The sequence below is a fragment of the Tachysurus vachellii genome, chromosome 5 (assembly GCF_030014155.1).
Source record: "Tachysurus vachellii isolate PV-2020 chromosome 5, HZAU_Pvac_v1, whole genome shotgun sequence".
Classification (NCBI taxonomy): Eukaryota; Metazoa; Chordata; class Actinopteri; order Siluriformes; family Bagridae; genus Tachysurus; species Tachysurus vachellii.
The window spans coordinates 29772276-29791280 of NC_083464.1; the positions used below are offsets into that span (position 1 = coordinate 29772276).

At 39.6% G+C, this 19005-nt stretch overlaps 3 protein-coding genes across 3 annotated transcripts in view; 2 read left to right on the plus strand and 1 right to left on the minus strand.

Annotated features, from left to right (window-relative positions):
* grnb (granulin b) overlaps positions 1–19005 on the plus strand; it is a 39434-nt gene that overhangs the window by 7812 nt on the left and 12617 nt on the right. The gene's annotated exons all lie outside the window — the stretch shown is intronic.
* Positions 1541–10959, plus strand: cers2b (ceramide synthase 2b). Its single transcript, XM_060871025.1, has 11 exons — positions 1541–1946; positions 6729–6902; positions 7034–7151; positions 7280–7398; positions 7836–7893; positions 7993–8043; positions 8164–8256; positions 8611–8739; positions 9070–9176; positions 9274–9427; positions 9582–10959. Exons 2-11 carry the CDS (start codon positions 6730–6732, stop codon positions 9726–9728), a joined length of 1149 nt encoding a protein of 382 aa, XP_060727008.1. The 5' UTR covers positions 1541–1946; position 6729; the 3' UTR covers positions 9729–10959.
* On the minus strand, positions 10978–17588 carry cdk5 (cyclin dependent kinase 5). Its single transcript, XM_060871026.1, has 12 exons — positions 17422–17588; positions 16798–16886; positions 16643–16710; positions 16461–16521; positions 15560–15616; positions 15383–15478; positions 15119–15193; positions 14775–14871; positions 14632–14701; positions 14384–14444; positions 14159–14239; positions 10978–13999 (listed from the first exon to the last, which is right to left on the minus strand). The coding sequence occupies exons 1-12, from the start codon at positions 17456–17458 to the stop codon at positions 13913–13915; spliced, it is 879 nt and encodes a 292-aa protein (XP_060727009.1). The 5' UTR covers positions 17459–17588; the 3' UTR covers positions 10978–13912.

Genomic DNA, 19005 nt, shown 5'->3' on the forward strand with positions numbered 1-19005 from the left:
GATCTTAACAAACCGGTTAATTTGTATTTACTCACAGGGAATAAAGGTTTTCCATATTGCCTCATGTTGATTTGAATAAAATGCTTGTATTGAAATGTTTAATTCTGTTAAAACTGTGCTAGATGATATAATGAATAGCATCAGAATGTGGTCTTAAATCTGTAAACAGTTCATTTTTAAATGGATCAAAATAAAGGATTAACAAGATGTAAGATGATTATTTTTAATCATAACAGACTATTTTTATAACAACAACTATACAGTGATATTTAAGTTGAAATTGTGTGTAATGCAAAACACTGACTGTAATTGTATGTATTTTGGTGTCTGAGTGGCGTGTTTAGAGATTATGGCTTTGGGGATGGTTTTCATACTTAATTTAATTGGTCATTGGGCTAATGATATGTTCCTGATGATGGGTTTCAATGTTCAGAGACTTAGTGAAGAAGTACATTGCTCTTTTTGAGTAAACTGGTGTTTCACGTGAGTAGAAGCTGAAAGCCCAGGAAGTTAGCGTGTTAGGAAAAAAAAAGTTTAAAAATGCTAGATTTTACAGAAAGGTCTGTGTTCTGTGACGTTTACAGACAAACCTCCAACAGAATAAGGGGAAACTGATTAATTCATACTTACATATAGTGCTGTCTGTTAAATTTACCACTTTCTCAAGTGCCCCAAGGCCCTGAGCTCATTGAGTCATTGTGGTGTTTCACATGTTCTCCCAGCCTTCTGATCAACTTTCTGAATGACCGAATTAATCAGTAATCCTCGTTTTTTTCTGTCACATGCAACTTTGTCAAGTCAAGTCAAGAAGCTTTTATTGTCATTTCAACCATATAGAGCTGTTGCAGTACACAGTGAAATGAGACGTTTCTCCAGGATCATGGTGCTACATAAAACAAAGACAGAGCTATAAGGACTTAGTAAGTTAGTCCTAGACACGTAAAGTGCATCTGTGCAACCTGGTGCAAACAGCGCAGGACAAGACAAACAAGACAGACGAGACAGTGCAGGACAAAAGACAGTGCAGACAGTGGTCTGTATTTTCCTTCATCTCTATTTCTTCCCTATCTGAAATGTCCTGTGAAGTGGATGATGCATCTTGATGTAAAAGTTACATAAGTCTAGGTCTGTACACATTAGACATGATAAACAATGCTTCTTGCTAATTCCCTAGATATGATATTTATTAACATTTACAGATAAATAAGGTTGAACAGAGGTATCAGTTTTGTTTAAGAAGAACTAAAGTGTGCTGCGACATTTGGAATTCAGCTCCATACTCCGTTTATGATGTGCGACACACATGATACCCAATAATACAGTAAATAAATATTACGCACGAGACCAATAAAGAGCTATTGATTAGGGGACTCCCATGACACATGACGTCATCTTCTGACGTCATCTTCTGAACCCCACCCCGCGCTACGATTCCGGTCGCGCGCTACCACTCTCGTGATCCGTGAGTCACGCCCCTCGCGCTTCGTCCACGCGCAGGCAGCACGAGCTTCTGATTGGCCACGTCGAGACTCCTCCCAAAAGAAACGGAGACCTCACAAGACGGTAAAACTTTTTAAAGGTCCGTTATCTGCAGCACGAGGAACCGACACACCGCCGACTTAACGCTTTCACACCGTTTACGTTTTAAGTTCTGAATCCTTTGTGACTTACCGGTGACGGTAACCGACCAGCACGTGTTAACGGTTTCTGGTGAATAAAAAACAAAACAAAGGCCTGTTTTTTTTCCCTCCCCCATTCGAGAAGACATTAGAGATGAGATGCGGTGAGAACGAATCACACTCACCTCAAACTTACCCTGAACACGGATTTAACGTTAACGGAACTTTCAGTGGATTTCAGTCATTTTAAACGGATTTAACGAAGATTCCGACGTTTTATCCGACACGTTTCAACAGTGGACCACCGCAGGCTCGTGACCAAAGCAAGTAAGACGAGTTATTTATTTATTTTTCTGAATAAATGTCCATTGAAACGCGTGTGCGGACGTGTCCGTGTGTGCGCGTGCGATGTAAACAAACACCAGTGACAACGTTAGCGCTTTAGCTAGCTATCTAGCACACGTTAAAATGACCAAAAACATGTTAAACCGTACACTAAAAAAAAAACCCAAATTTTGTTTAAAAGATTTTCAGTTTACTTGAATTAATGTGGCAGTTCATGGTCTACAGAGTTATCTTACTTATGCAAATCACACTTGTGTAACTGGTTTTAGCTTCTTTTTTTTTATCTCAACAGTTTAATGAAACGTTCATGTGTCATGTGTTCCGCTATTTCATCCTGGGCTGTGTCTCAAATCACTCCGATTGTCCAAGTGCACTAGAGTGTGGAATTCATTATATCAAACGTTATTCAGTGCACAGATGAGTTAAGAGCTTTGAGTGTCCTAAAATAGATGAATTACCTGCTAATTGTAGCGCACTTTATATTATGAGTAGATCAATGTTTCACAAAAATGAATCGATTCCTAAAGCGCTCTCTATTGATTTAACGTATGGAATCGAATCCAAGGTGATTCACGTGTTGATTTAATTCCTGTATATTATCAAATCCTTTTTTGGAGGATGTCGGAATCTGAATCCTAAACGATTCAATATACGAATCAAGTTATTCGATTCATAAATGGCTCCCTTTTGATTAAACGAGTTGAATTCGTGATGATTCACAAGTTATCTAGATGAAGGTGCCTAAGAAGGCAGCATTTGTATGAGACATTGCATCAACACCTTCCTGCCTTTGAACCCACCCTTAGTTTTTTGTTTTGATTCAGCTTACTTTTTAGCATTTGTAATAGTTTTAATTCTATTGACCCAGGGTTGAAGTCGAAATTTGTACTCCACAGTTTACTCTGGAGCACTGATAAGGGTATAAGTGTGTGAATTGGGATGTAGCATCTTTCTGCTGAAATGGGATAAATGAATCAGACATGAGTAACAAGAGTGAGTGTGTGTGTGTGTGTGTGTGGACTTCTGTATATGAGTCATGAACTGGGCAGCTGTTGCACGCTCTCACCCACACACACACACACACACTTTGCAGTGATAGGTTGGGGTCAGAATGGCCAGAGCTGTGTCACATGACTTGACCATCCAATCAGTGTGCAGATTTTAGATGTATGCAGAATTTAGATGTATACATTGGTTCCTTAGTGTTTACACTCGGGTTTGGAGTTAAACTAAGAGAGAGAGAGAGAGAGAGAGAGAGAGAGAGAGAGAGATTGCTTGCAGTCTGTTTGGTGTAAGGTGACACACTGCATATACACGTACACACAAATCACAACTTTATTCATTAATGGTGCAGATATTAACTATGTAACTCTAATGTAACGCTAATTTAGTGCACTGTCGTGTTTTAGACACACTGTATATATACGCTGTGTTCTGTAGCCTGTAAGCAACGTGTTACTAGGAAAAATAACTCGGCTGGTTCTGGAAGTTCCGAATCAAAATCAGGTTTATTACCAGGTTCTGTGGGGCACTTGTAACAGAACAGAGAAGCGTAAATAATTCTAGCTTTGTAAAAGTTACAGAAACGGTGACCTTCCTATATATTGACCCTAATAAAAATATATATATATATATATATATATATATATATATATATATATATATATATATATATATGTGTATATGATTTTATATATATATATAAAATCATGCTGCACACTAAGAATTAGTATAACTGTTATTACTGTTTTGAACTGCAACTAAATTTGTAAAGTTCGTCGCGACAAACTTGTGACGTCACGTGACGTGGCCAGAATACACGTGAGGCAGTTCCCCTCGTTGTGCTGAGTGTTTTGATATGTCACATGTCCATGTTGTGCTAATTTTTGATTTCGCTTATTTTGGGGGCGGGGCTACACGTGACATCACGTGGTGTCGAGTGCGTCACCAGAATACCCGGTGGGGTGCCAATACTTTTGGCGAAAAGTGGCTACTGAGGGTTTGGACATTTCATGTCAATACTGCAGTCATTATGGGATTCTACTTATTATTATACAGCATAGAACACAGGAGAGAAGCCGTGCCTGAGCTCTGCACATGCTGTGTGTGTGAGAGCTTAGAGGAATCTTAGGAATTCTCCATTCAAGTCTATGGGATGTTCTATCTTCGACTACGGGAAAACCGAAAGTACTGTCGGAACCCCGAAATAAAACTTCGTCCGGAGTAAGGTCCTGAAAAATCTGTCCGAGTTTGGTGTAAATCGCTTGAAAACCTGACAAGTTATAAACCTCCAAAGTTTATAATGGAAGTGAAAATGATGGATGGGAAAAAAGGCCACTTTGAGCTTCTGTACCGGGAATGCCGGAATTCCGATCGCTTAGAAAAGTAATAGCAACCAACTACAGACCAGGGTCTACGACATATCCGAATTTGGTGTATGTGGCTTGAAAAAAAAATAAAAATAAATTTTTATTTTTAAATAAAAAGTTGGCTAAGAAGAATAATAACTAGAATGTTCATTTCCTGACAAAAATGTGAATGGTGCTTGCACATGGCAAGTTCCCCTCATTGTTCTGAGTGTTTTGATATGTCACATGTCCATGTTGTAAAAAGTTTTTTGATTTTGCATATATTGGGGGCGGGGCTGCGGCACAACCGGAAGGCCATTCGGTACACCAATTTAAAAGTTTGTTCAGAGTATCACCCTAAAGGTGTTGGCTGAGTTTGTTGTAGATAGTTCAAAAGCTTGCCGAGTTATAAACCTCCAAAGTTTATAATGGGAGTCTATGGGAAAAAAGGCCATTTTGAGACCCGGTACCGGAAGTACCATTACTCGGATTGCTTAGAAAAGTCATAGCACACCTCTCCTCAACGAGCCGGTCGATTTAACACCTCATTCATGGGTCTATTACAAAAGCTGCGGGACAAGTTACACGCCAAAGTTTTGTCCGGAAGAGTATGCAGCATAGTAAGAAAGCACCATTAATAATAATAATAAGATTAAATCGGAAAAAAGAATAATAAACAATAACAAAGTATTTTAAACATGTGCAATAACAGAAAAATTGAAAAACGTGTGCAATATACATCTTTTTTTTATACATTTTGTTTTCTACATGTCTCCATTCTTTTTTTTATATATATATTTGCATTTTATTACTCTTGGCTGCTGTAACAGTGAAATTTCCCCATTGTGGGACGAATTGTTTATTGTTTATTTATATGGATCCCATTAGCTGAAAGTCTGTGCAATCAGCTAGTCTTCCTGGGGTCCAAAAAAAAAAAAAAAATTACATTACAACAATAACAACATTTCAATCATCACAATTGCTAGATATCCACCTATACACATTACATACACATACATACACATACACATACTCATACATACATACAATCTGGTTTTGATTCATAACAGGACTAGACATAAATACAATATGATTTATAATTACATTAATCAAGACATATAAAAACCTACATCCACACATAACACCGTAGACTACTTTTAAATGACAGCTTATTACGAAGCTGACGAACTTCAATGGGAATGTTATTCCAGATGACAATAGCTCTATACAGGACAGTTTTCTTCATAAAATTAGTTTTTGGGTGGGGAGTCATTATATGACCTTTATTTGCCTTTCTGGTGTTATGATCGTGCACAGAATTACAGTACACTATTAGATTAAACAGAGAAATAGGCATTTTCATTGTCAATGTATTATATATCATGGTGCTTAAAGTAACTGTTATTCTTTGGTTTAAAGTGAGCCATGAAAGAGTAGAATACATCTGATCTCTACTTGTTTTAATTGAGCAGCCCAGAACAAGTCTTGCTGCTTTGTTTTGCACAATTTATATTTTTTGTCAAGTCCTTTTTAGATGCAGAGGACCACACCTCAGTACAGTATGACAAATGACATAATATTAATGACTCTGTAACTATTTTTAAAGTGTCCTGATTCACATAATGGCAACATTTTTTTTTTGTTACTGCAATGTCGCATCCCTTTCTATTAACAATAGTATTTATGTGATCTGTCCAAGAAAGACTACTATCAATAACCAAACCCAACATTTTAGCCTTCTCTACTTGTTGTATTCTTTGCCTGGCTATATGTAACTTTAATTCCAATCCAAGCATCAATTTTTGTTTTGATCCAATAATCATACTTTTAGTTTTGGATATATTTAATACTAATTTGTTTCCTCTAACCCACTCGTACACCGAATCTAATTCTCTAGAAAGAACATGATTAATTTTATCACATGAATCTGAAGCATAGTAAACAGTTGAGTCATCTGCAAACATTGTCATTGATGCTTTTTTTAACAGTTAAGGGCAAATTAAATTTATAAAATTAATAAAAACAGAAAACAAAAGAGGACCCAAACAACTTCCTTGTGGTAAACCGCATGCTAAAGCTTTATAATTAGATAAAGAACCATTATTAAAAATATATAAATAAATAAATAAATAAATAAAGGTACATCTTCTCTTAATGTGACGATCTTTATTTGAATAATAGCTGATCCCAGCATCTATAACTGTAATGTCAAAGTGGAGACTAATCCAACACACACACACACACACACACACACACAAACACCTGTGCAAGATCAGCCACTGAAATGCATAAACCAAAGTGTGCGATCCATTCACATTAACAACTCGGATAAATACTAGCAATGATATTAGAAAAGCTTGTGGTTGCATTGCATTATGTGACATGCTGACTTCCACTGTCTCTTTTTCTCTTTCAGCATGTTGCAGTGGCTGAGTGATGTTTTCTGGCAGGAACGTCTCTGGTTTCCTGAAGGATTAGGCTGGGCGGATATTGAGGACCGAGACGGGCGTGTCTACGCAAAAGCACGAGACTTGTGGGTGGCACTGCCCATCGCGCTTCTGTTCCTCATACTTCGTCAGATCTTCGAAAGGTATCAATATGAATAGGACGCATTTTAGAATTCAGATTAAATTAGTGTATATCCAAGGAGTTTATTCCAATGTTATTGCAAATTAGCAGTATAACAAAAATAGTGTGTGTGTTTGTGTAAACTGTGTTCAGGACAATTGGTACATATCTGGCCTCGTTGCTGGAAATCAAAGAATCCAAAAGAAGAAATGCAGCTCACAATCCAACACTCGAGTCATACTACTGTCACACTAGCAAGTACCCAACACAGGTAGGTGCACAACCACAGGTACGTGCCTGTTACTGCTCGACTTGGGTACGTGCCCTTGGCGTACAAGGCGTACACATGGCGTACACACTGTCTACCACCTGACACTGGTCTCTCTCTCTATCTTGTAGAAGTCCATAGCTGAGTTGTGTAGGCAAAGCGCCTGTACAGAGAAGCAGCTGCTGCATTGGTTCAGACGCAGAAGAAACCAAGACAGACCCATCCTGATCAAGAAGTTCAGAGAGGCCAGGTGTGTGTACACACACACACACACACACAGACACGCACACACACAGACACACGCACACACAGACACGTGCACACACGCACAGACACACACACAGACACGCACGTACACACACGCACGCACACACACACACGCACAATAAATTTCACATTGCTAGTTAGCTTAGGTCTGTTTTTATTTTATTTATTTGTTTCTTTTTAGAAATTAAAATGGTTTGTAGTTTGATGACAACAATAACGTAGTAATAATAACAGTAATAAATGTAGTGTTGGGTTAAATATTAACTTTTATAAAGATGACTGATTAATTCCACACAAAGTGAAAATAACTACTTTTTATTTCGGAATTAAAACCAGTAGTTAAAGGTTAAGACCTATAGCTGTGTGTGTGTGTGTGTGTGTGTGTGTGTGTGTGTGTGTGTGTGTGTGTGTGTGTTGCAGTTGGAGGTTTGCGATTTATCTCTTTGCGTTTGTCGCTGGCCTGGCTGCTCTCATTGATGTGAGTAAATCCGTCCCTTTGTCTCATTGTTAACGCACATGTGTGAAACGTGTTCTATTTTTATTCCTGATATATTCCTGCATTTCTGTTCGTGTATAGAAACCATGGCTGTATGATCTGGACGAGATGTGGAAGGGATTCCCAACTCTGGTGAGTCACATGTTTGGTGTGTGTGTGTGTCTCTACAGAAGGGTTCTTAAGTCTTAATCTGAATTTGCCTGGATCACTGTAACGCCCTTGTCTGTCTATCTCTCTCTCACACACACACAGACTGTCTTACCCTCACAGTATTGGTACTACATGCTGGAATTGGGATTTTATTTCTCGCTCCTCCTCAGCGTGGCTACAGACGTCAGACGCAAAGTGAGTTTGTTTGTTTGGTTTTTTTTTTTACCTTACACACAGGTTTGAAATAAAAGTTTGTTTCTCACGCTCGTATTCGGTTAACCACCGAGGCTTCGTACAGCAAACGCCGCCTTGAGGTTTCCAGTGTGCGTTTTTTGACGATGGTGTTTGCAGTGTGGTTGTTATTCATGAACGTGTTTGTTCCATAAAATGTTTTGAAAGAGCCGTCAGTGATAATGTCTGTATGTCCTTAAATGTTTAGCATGAGTTTTATTATCAGTTTTATTGAATAAACGTTACATTGTCGGGGGTTCGGTATCCAGCTGATTCACATAAACTCTCTCTCTCTCTCTCTCATGCACACACACTCAGGACTTTAAAGAGCAGATCATCCACCATGTCGCCACCATCACACTGATAAGTTTCTCTTGGTGTATGAACTACATCCGTGCAGGAACGCTGGTCATGTTTCTGCATGATTCTTCTGACTACTTACTGGAGGTACACACACACACACACACACACACACACACACACACGACAACAACACCACGAGCGGTTAAGTGACGTCTGATTGTTTCAGGGTGAATAATATTAAATGTAAACCTCCATTCTCCAGGCTGGAGGAGAAGAAGAAGAAGAAAGGGAAAGGATAAAAGGAAGAAGAGAAAAAATTGACAAAGAAAAATATGCTTTTAGTTGTCACGAGTTACAGTTTAAATTAGCTCCCTCTGGTGGCCAGAAAGGACACTTAACCCAAAATAGTGGCGCATTTACCAACACTTGTTTCCTCTCTCTCTCTCTCTCTCTCTCTCTCTCACTCTCTCTCAGTCAGCGAAGATGTTTAACTATGCAGGATGGAGGAAGATGTGTAACTACATCTTCATTGTATTTGCTGCATTCTTCATCATCACCAGACTCATCATCTTTCCATTCCGGTAGACCCCCCACCCCATACACACACACACACACACACACACATATATATTAATGAGATAAACCCTTGTGTAATCTGTGCATGTGTGTGTGTGTCAGGATCCTGTACTGTACGTGGGTATATCCTCTGACGCTTTACCCTCCATTCTTCGGATATTACTTTTTCAACGGGCTTCTACTGGTGCTGCAGTGTTTACACATATTCTGGGCCGCTCTCATCATCCGCATGGCACTGCGCTTCCTGCCCCACAACGTATGAACACACACACACACACACACACACACACACAGACACGTCAGGGCTGCCATCATGCCTTAATTATAATAACACCAAACAAAATGAAGTTTCTACAATATTTGAATCGATTCACTGAACGAAGTTCTCACTCACGTTACTTGTTTTTCAGGAGATCGTGGAAGACGAGAGGAGCGACAGAGATGAGACGGACGACTCGGAGGAGGAGGACGAGAAGAGGATTGGCGAAGTAAAGAAGCATAGAGCGTTACAGAATGGCTACGTCACACACAATAACAACCACCGTAAAATGCAATGATGGAGGAACACACACACACACACACACACATTGCCATGTGAGTATACTACTCTGCTAACAGACACTGCTAACTGGATTTGCTGATCATGTCATGAGGTCACATGACCACCATTTTGGTGCTTCCTTTCCTTCTTCTTAAACAAAACACTCCTTTTAGACAAACACTTGAAGACTCATTAGCCTAAGAAGCTAATTATAAAGTAGTTTGCTCGATCAGGACTATTTATTTGAGTTGCGTTAGGAAGACATTCACACTTAATAAATCCAAGTCGATGACAAGACACTAATTTTCAGGGAATTTGTGACTTTTCAGTAGTCACCTAGCTAGGAATCTAATGCGGAATTAGTGCACTACTGTATGCCAAACGATACCAAAGTGCCAGAAGGAGAGAGAAAGCTAGCTGGGAGAGAGAGAGAGAGAGAGAGAGAGAGAGAGAGAGAGAGAGAGAGAGAGAGAGAGAGGGGAGGATGAACGTGAGAATGGTCTTTAGTTTACTGAATCATGTGCCTTATTTGTCCCTTCTGTCCTCATCTGTCCCTCATCCCGCTGGGTAAATAAAATATAATGCAGACTGTACACCAAGTGTGTAGCGAAGCAGTACATCCGCACATTTACATTTGTGTACATACAGTACATTTAGCAGCGTTTGTTTTTTTTTGTTTTTTTTTTCTGTGGCACGAACGGAAACGTACAAACGCCGGCCGCGTCCCAAACCCCACTTTAAAACTCAACTGTAACCAACACGACACAACAGAAAAAGGACAGAACATCAGATGTTGTCAACATTTAAGGGAATAATTAAATGGAGACCGGCTTTGTTTCAAATCACATACTTGTATACTACATAGTATGATATGGGGGGGGGGGATATATTGACTGTGTTATAAAGTGCAAATGAGTAAATAATGTCCCAATCTAAGAGTGGCTGTGTCCCGAAATTAATTGAGAGCAAATGAGGCAGAATCTCAAATTGCATGCTACAAAAGAAAGTAGTGTGCTTAATGATATTTGGTCGTTTCTCCTTCGCTTCCATTTCTCCCCCTTCTCTCTCTCTCGCTGTTTTTTTTTTTTTTAAATCCCTGTATTTTGAATTACTGCTGCATCCTCACTGCCAAACTTAACTACAGTGTTATTTTTTTATTGTTCAGTTTATTGAGCTGAAATGTTTTTTTGATGATGATGATGATGATGATAACGATGGAAGAGATAATAAACCAGTGAGAATCACAATCCACGTGTTTTGCGTAGTTATTACACCATGTTGTAATGCACTGCATTCATCCTTGTTTATGAGCGAAGTCATGGAAAAACATCCAGACCGGTTCAAGTCGAAACAGGAAGGCTAGAGCAAACCGCTACGGTAGAGGACCTCGTCAGATTCCGCTCCTGTCAGTCACAATTAGGAATCTGAGGATCACTCAAACTGGACAACAAGCTGGAGAAGAACCTGATGCAGATGTGTTTCTAGATCATGTATGTAGATAGGGAACATGACTCCCTCCAACATCAACACACCAATATTCTGATCTTCTGTCTCAGAACCAGGACCAAGCATCTACCCATCCTAAGACCCGCACAGTCCTGATCATGTCCTGCCCTTTATAATGGATGGTGGTTTAATTTCTCTTAATGGTGCGGTGCAGGACGTTTGAAATCACCTAAAAAAACACGCCCCTAACCCAAATGGGTGTCACCCGTGTTTTAGCTCCGCCCCACACTTACTGTACATACGTAACCCAGGCAACTATTATGGCGGAACCTACTGGGGTGGCTGACCGAGGGGATATTTTTATCAATAAATGAACACAATGAGTAATACTATGGTAATACAAATGTGTTTTTGTAGTACTGTGTGTTGTACCGTGAAAGGTTTAGCTCCGTTTCACGTCTAAGATGTTCAGTTCTCTCCAGCGCTCTAAAGCTGATCCTATATTAACACGGGTCCTGTTTCTTGCCTTATCGTAATCCTTTTTGCGCTTTTTGTTTTTAATCCTCCACGTCAATGTTTCAATCGCTTTCGGCTAATGTCACACACGCGCACTGAACACTCTCTCCGCCGCATATTGACAAGACCCGCCCCTTTCTGCTCATTGGCTACATGTTTGTTTTGTTAGTCGGCCCGACTCGGTTTTCTGAAGCATTTCTCAAACAATCTTCGTCTTTAGCCCTATTCGGACGGGACTAGTTTTACAGGGGGTCGTTAGAGAAATTTCAGTTTCACAGACGTACTTTGTGATTTTAATCCCGTCCGAATCTGCCATGTCTGTCTTTTTCTCACACGACCTGTGTAAAAATTCCAGCGCAAATTACCTACTGTTTTTCAGCAAAATCGGCGCTTCTCTGAGAAATCTAATCCCGACCGAATGCGAATGTCTGTGATTGCTGAAAATGTTTTTACCAAAACGCGTTTTCTTGTCTGTTTCGGTCAACGTGAACTACCGTATTAACCCTAGCGCACCGGTATTCAAGTTTATTGATCGGTCATATGACCATACGCAATCCACGCATCCTGGACATGTGGTCTTGTGCAACGCCCACATGTAAAACACAGACACTCCTACCTCCGTAATAAACACAGAGATGTTAGTCCCGTCCGAATCCATACATGAAACGACAGACAGAAAGTCAGCTGAAAAAAAATTCTAACTCAAACGTCGTTTTGAAAACTAGTCCCGTCCGAATAGGGCTTTTGTCTCCTTTGTACATCTACATAGAGTAAATGTTTCTGCATGATTTCATGATACATTTTCTTCATGTCTTCTTGAACTTGCTTGCTTACTTGACAGAATGCTTTTCAGTTATAATCATAGCCCAAGGAGGAAGAACCTTCTTCTAACTCGCTTAGGAAATCAGTACCTACTGTTTCTACTAGAAACGTTCATCAGATGACCTGTTAATGGGTAACATTCCTCTAGCAAGTAACAGAACATAAAGGGTTTTTTTTTTTTTTTTTTTAATGAAATGTATTTAATCAGTGTGAAAAATCCTTCCATCATAAATCACACATACAGCAGAGAGGCAAATGGAGAACGACCAAATATAATGATAATCATAATAATTCCAAGCTTATTGTGTGCTACAGGGTTAAAAACAACTGGGGTGAATTCATTTCCTGGTAAATGTTAGAAGTTTATTCCAAATGTCACGATTTCTTTTCCAAATATTGAGGTATCTTACTGGTGTTTTACTTCTATTGCTCCAAGAAATCATCCACAACTAGATCTTTCCTCTGAAATAAACCAGGACATGTTCACTCCGGAATAACCCTCTTTTGCTGTTTTCTTAAAAAAAATTTAAAAAAAAGTCTGTATACTAAAACATTCAGAAACAAATAAATATGTGCATTCTAGTGACTTTACAAGTAAAAACAAAAAATTAAGACTAATGTAGCAGGAATTCAATATTTATGATTAGACTTCTTTCTTTTTTTTTTGGGGGGGGGACCCAGTCTGGATCTGATTACGTAATGAACGGATAAAGAGAATGTCTAGTTCGCAAAACATGCTTCTGACTGTGTGAGGAAACCTCGCTTAACTGGTGAGGCTTTAGATAGACGTGGGTATGTTTTGCGTGTGTGTGTGTTGCTGAGGCGAATACATCGTGTGCAGCGGAATCGTTAGCATGTTAACGCTGTAAATACGTCCTTGATGATGTATACGACACGCCGGACTGTTTCTCGTCGCCGATACTCGTATCACGCCCGTGAGTCCTCTGCACTAGAACGGAGGCTTAAATACAGATTATACATTTAAAAGCCTGCATTTAAAATAGAAATAGTATCAGTCGATACCTCTGTAGTTGTGCAATAACGTGACCGGTGGATTGACTCGATGACGCAAAACTGACTCTCTAGATCCTCCGAATGCAGTCGGTAGAACTTAAAATCTACTAAACACACTGAGGAACGACTAACGCTCTCCTCACCCTCTCCACACCTTCTGTTTAGTAAGTGCAAATAAGAATTTAATAGTAATCGGGGACCTTAATAACCGTTTGCTAATGCAAGCTTTAAAAAAAATACAGATTGTTGCCTATGGGCACGATCGACGGGATCGTGATTGGTAAAGTCGTGTCTAAACGGGCAGCGTTGCGCGGTGGGGTGAGGTGGGGCGGGATGAGGAACTTTTGATGGGGTGTGTGAGGTACGACCGTGTTGGTCCGTGTTCAAAGACAGATTTGGGCACTAGGGCGGACAAAAATCTGCAAAGTAGGGGTGTTGAAGCGCCTCCTCGGCTGATATCCGCTGCACCGGATTACACTTCAGAAGGTTCTGTAAAGAAAGGTGGAGGAATTAAAGTAACCCTGGAATCACTAGTAGTTGAATCGCACCATATTTGCATACTGAGAGGTGATAGGCTGCACGACTGTGACATCACAAAGAAACGACAGCGAGCAAGCACACGTGTATCTTCCTCTCTAAACCACCCACCTGTAGTAAATCCCGCCCAGTGCTGCTGAGTTTAGGGACCACGTTCACCAGTGACGTCGTCGCGGGATACATCGGATACGGCTGTGAAAACCGGAGAGGAAAACAATCAATCAAAAGGAAGTGGGGTATAATCGTGTAACGCTGGTCTAGATACCGTCGATCGGATCAGCGGGGTCTTAAATTCAACCCGCAAAGCCAGGTGAAGTGTGTTGGAGATTGTGTTACCTTATAATCAGGGAGTTTGGTCATGGTCTGCCACTGTTCCTCTGTTGGTGTGCCCAGTAACGTGATTAAAGGGTTAAAGAAAGTATTAAACAAGCCGAAACCGGTGACGTACGAAATATAAACGTAAGCCTGTATATTTCAGGCTAGATATCTAAGGAACATGATTTCTAGGACGTACTATACCAAACAAAAATGTTGCTTCTGTGAAGCTGTGTTAAAACTGTGCGAGAGTGAAATCTGAAGGATATCTAAAGATCCGTTTCAGCTGGTCGTCTACGTCGTTTCCGGGGAACAGCGGCCTGCCGGCGTTGGCCAGTTCTCAAAGCAAACAGAATAAAAATGTCACTTATTGCTTTTTTGGTACAAAATAAATAAATTATTTATTTTCTACCTGCAAATATGCATCCGGCTGACCACATGTCGATTGAGGTGGAGTACAGCTTGGCACCAAACAGCACGTCTGGTGGCCTGTACCACAACGTCACCACCTGAAACGTGTCGTTTACAACTTAAATCCAACTTTTTTTTTTTTTTAAATATACACATTTACACACGTGCACTATACTTTTTATTCGTTTGTAGGTGCATTTTAATGTTAGCTAGTTAGCTAATGTTCTCGCTAGCTTTAAAACAGCAAGTCCCTGTGAATGAGCTGTTTCTATAGTAACGATAACGTATTCACAGCTGCACTGGAAAGACATCTGGACCAATCAGAATACGTTTTAACGATCTTACCTCTGCGGAGTAACATCGCACAGGAATTCCAAACGCTCGGGCCAAACCAAAGTCAGCCAACTTCAGTTCACCGTTCTAAAAAAAACAAACAAAAATATCAAACAAAACAAAACAAAAAAAAATCATGTTCTGTGTTCTTCACCCCTAATCACCCGTCTGTTTTGTTTTTTTATATACGATCACTCGAGTGTGTGTGAACTGGATTGTAGTTTTATGCGTTTCCTTCAGTGCATCCGTTTTTAGCGACGTGTGAAAATCACTTACTCTGTTGATGAGCAGATTTTGTGGCTTGAGGTCTCGGTGAAGAACGTTGCGGCTGTGGCAGAAGGCAAGTCCTTTCAGTAGCTGGTACATGAATGACTGCGGCACAACAAACAACTCAGCAACACAATCCAAATATAATCACGCACGCAATCCACTTTGACATGACAGAGCTCGAACCTTCACGGTCTCTGGATCCAGGTCCCCGTTGCAGCTGTCGAAATATTTCTTCAGATCCTGTAATAAATATAATAAAATAAAAGCCAATGTTGACATATAAAATCACCAAAATAAACACGCCCCCAACCCAAATAGGTCCCACCCCTGTATTGATAGCTCCGCCCACACATACATACGTAACCCAGGCGACTACTGGAAAGAAATGTGTCTTTATCATAGCTGAAGGGAAGAACAATACGATTGCAGATAAACAAACAAGCAAAAATGACACACAAGCATAATCATGTAAAGGACAAAGGCATATATTAGTTCTGTGTAACAAAACAAAACCAACGTTACTCACCTATCGAGAAGGAAAAAAGCGCCTCGGCGTCTTAAGTAAAGTTGGTCACATATTCACAGATTGGAGTTTCCCGAGTCAATAACTCCTGAGCTAAACACTGTTACTACACAAAACACGGTTGTAGCTGCGTCTCTACATTACTACGATAGAAAAGAGGTGTTATTTGTGTAGTAACAGCGTTTAGCTCAGGAGTTATTGACTCAGGAAACTCCAATCTGTGAATATGTGACCAACTTCCTGCTCCTTCAGTTCTCTCCAGCGCTGGAAAGCTGATCCTATATTAACACGTCCTACTTCTTACCTTATCGTAAGCCTTTCCTCGCTTTCTTTCTTTGTTTTTAACCTCCATGTCAATGTTAAAACCGCTTTCTGCTAATGTCACACATGCGCACTGAACACTTTCTCGCACATATTGACAAGACACGCCCCTTTCTGCTCATTGGCTACACGTTTGTTTTGTTTTTGTTTTGTTTGGCGTCCCGACTCAGTTTTCTGAAGCATTTCTCAAACAACAGAGACCCCACCTTTAATAATAAAAAATAAAAAAGTGAATCCTACCTGGTCACAATATTCAAACACCAACGTCAGCTTTTTATCGCTGTGCAGCACGTCGTGAAGCCTTCAAATAAAATAATAAATAAATAAAAATGTACTATTCTGGCTGAAGGATGTGGACAAATGAGCGTAAAGTTGAGTGAGAAACAGACTTCATGGGGTTCGACCCACCAGTTAAAACCTACCGCACAATGTTTTTATGCTTCAGCTCTTTCAGGAGGCAGATTTCTCTCAAGGCTGAGCTGGGAACCCCCTAAACAAGGAGTAAAACACATAAGAATGATGTTTAAAAATGTCGCTTCCTCTCATGCAGGAGATTGTAGGTGTTTGTGTTTCTTACCTCATCATCATCATCCAGTCTGACCCTCTTCAGAGCCACGATCTCATGCGTCTCTCTGTTTTTAGCCTTAAACACCGTTCCATAGGTACCTGTAGGTGATTCCAACCTAATTAACAACACTCACAACACACAATTAACGTCGGATAGTGTAATGAACGCTGCATTTGTAGCTATAAACGTGCTGTTTACAGAAAAATAATCAACTCTCGGGTTATAACACGAGTCCTGGTTCATCTTGTCTCGTACTCGTCTCAATCAATCATCTCGTATTTTTTTTCTTCTTCTCAATTTTAAACCTAAAGCAATTTTTTTTTAGAGATAAACAGAAGCGAGAACACAAGATGACGGTGAAGCATTTGAACGCAGCACGAATCGTTTAATATCGTCACTTAAAATATTTTCATGGCTCATTTGATGAATTTTACTGATTGATGGTTCATTTTACAGATTATACGTTACACTTAGCTGAAAATAAAAGGCTTGTTTTAACAGTATATAGCGTGTCTCGGCTATATTTAACCACTAAAGCTAATTAGCTCGATTAGGCTAATTTATGCTAACTGTTGACTAGCAACAGCGTCTCTCCCAACCGGCGCACAGGAAGCCTGACGTTTCCCCACTTACCCTCTCCGATCTTCTCTAATTTTTCATACTTCTGCATGTTTTAGCCGGTCAAAAACCAGCTATAAACAGTTGGCCGTTTAAGCCGATTTCTATTCCTATTGAAATAACCCAGAGTAACGCTTTAGATTAGCGTTGGTTTGTATCAATTGACGCTAAGGAGAAGACAGCAGCTCCAAGATGGCTGCCGTGAGAAGCCTTTTTTTTCAAGTTAAAAGTCTTTTTTTCCGAGTTAAAATAATATCACGTTCTTCCACGCCTTCTTCCACCTTAGAAATATTGTCAAGCTAAGAAACATCCTATCTGAGAAGCTAGTTCATGCGTTCATGACCTCCAGACTGGACTATTGTGATGCAATACCAGGTGGTTGTCCTGCATCTCTAATAAACAGGCTACAGTTTGGTCTAAAATTCAGCTGCCAGAGTTCTCACTAGGACAAGAAAATATGATCATATAAAACCCCAATTTTATCATCTCTACACTTGTTACCTGTTAAGTTTAGAATTGATTACAAACTTACGTACAAGGCTCTTAATGGTTTAGCTCCCATTTATCTAACACGTTAACACTTCTAACACGTTACAATCCTTCACGCTCTCTGAGATCACAAAACTCAGGACTTCTGGTAGTTCCCATAGTATCTAAAGTAGTCTACTAAAGGTGGTAGAGCGTTTTCGTATTCAGCTCCCAAGCTTTTAATAGTCTTCCTGATAGTGTCCGGGGCTCAGACACACTTTCCCAGTTTATATGTAGATTAAAAACTCATCTCTTTGGTCAGGCGTACACATACACACAATACATCCAATAATCATGTGCTTTTATACATCTGAACAAATGCACATTATCATCTAGTGCTTGCTAATATTATGAACAGCAGCTACATTAATCCCTCTCCACTGCTTCTCTCTTTCTACCCATCCCGAGGCATCCAGAACTTGTACCAGCTCCAATTGTCTTCCATGCCATGAAGATTTTGGACCTCCACTGAGACGAGGCCGACTCTGTGAGGAACCTGAGGCATCTAGAGATATTCCAGCTCCAGTTGGACTCTGCTATACTAAAAAGGAGACGCCAACTCAAACTCCATGTGGCCTTTGAGGACAACAATCTCCTCATCAATACAACATTTATCAGACTGTATATTTATAATCACACAGTCCAGTGTCACCCATATGACGACAAGCTTCCCCTTTGAGTCTGGTTCATCTCAAGGTTCCTTCTTTTACCATCTAATTGAGTTTTTCCTCCCACAGTCACCTGTCACCTCAGACTTGCTCATTGGGGATAAATACAAACACAAATATATATATATATATACGTATATATATATATATATATATATATATATATATATATATATATATATATATATATATATATATATATATATACGTATATATATACGTATATATATATATATATATATATATATATATATATATATATATATATATATATATATATATATACGTATATATATATATATATATATATATATATATATATATATATATATATATATATATATAGGGGGCACGGTGGTTAGTGGTTAGCGGTTAGCACGCTCGCTTCACACCTCCAGGGTCG

Excerpts from the sequence above, each read along its gene's own strand:
- cdk5 (XM_060871026.1), bottom strand. The coding sequence starts at position 17,458 with ATGCAGAAGTATGAAAAATTAGAGAAGATCGGAGAGG. Across the intron at positions 15,194-15,382 it reads AAAATCTGCTCATCAACAGA|AACGGTGAACTGAAGTTGGC; the intron begins GTAAGTGATTTT and ends TGTTTTTTTTAG. Across the intron at positions 14,872-15,118 it reads TGCGATGTTACTCCGCAGAG|GTGGTGACGTTGTGGTACAG; the intron begins GTAAGATCGTTA and ends GACACGTTTCAG.
- cers2b (XM_060871025.1), top strand. The coding sequence starts at position 6,730 with ATGTTGCAGTGGCTGAGTGATGTTTTCTGGCAGGAACGTCTCTGGTTT. Across the intron at positions 7,152-7,279 it reads CTAGCAAGTACCCAACACAG|AAGTCCATAGCTGAGTTGTG; the intron begins GTAGGTGCACAA and ends TCTATCTTGTAG. Across the intron at positions 7,399-7,835 it reads AAGAAGTTCAGAGAGGCCAG|TTGGAGGTTTGCGATTTATC; the intron begins GTGTGTGTACAC and ends TGTGTGTTGCAG.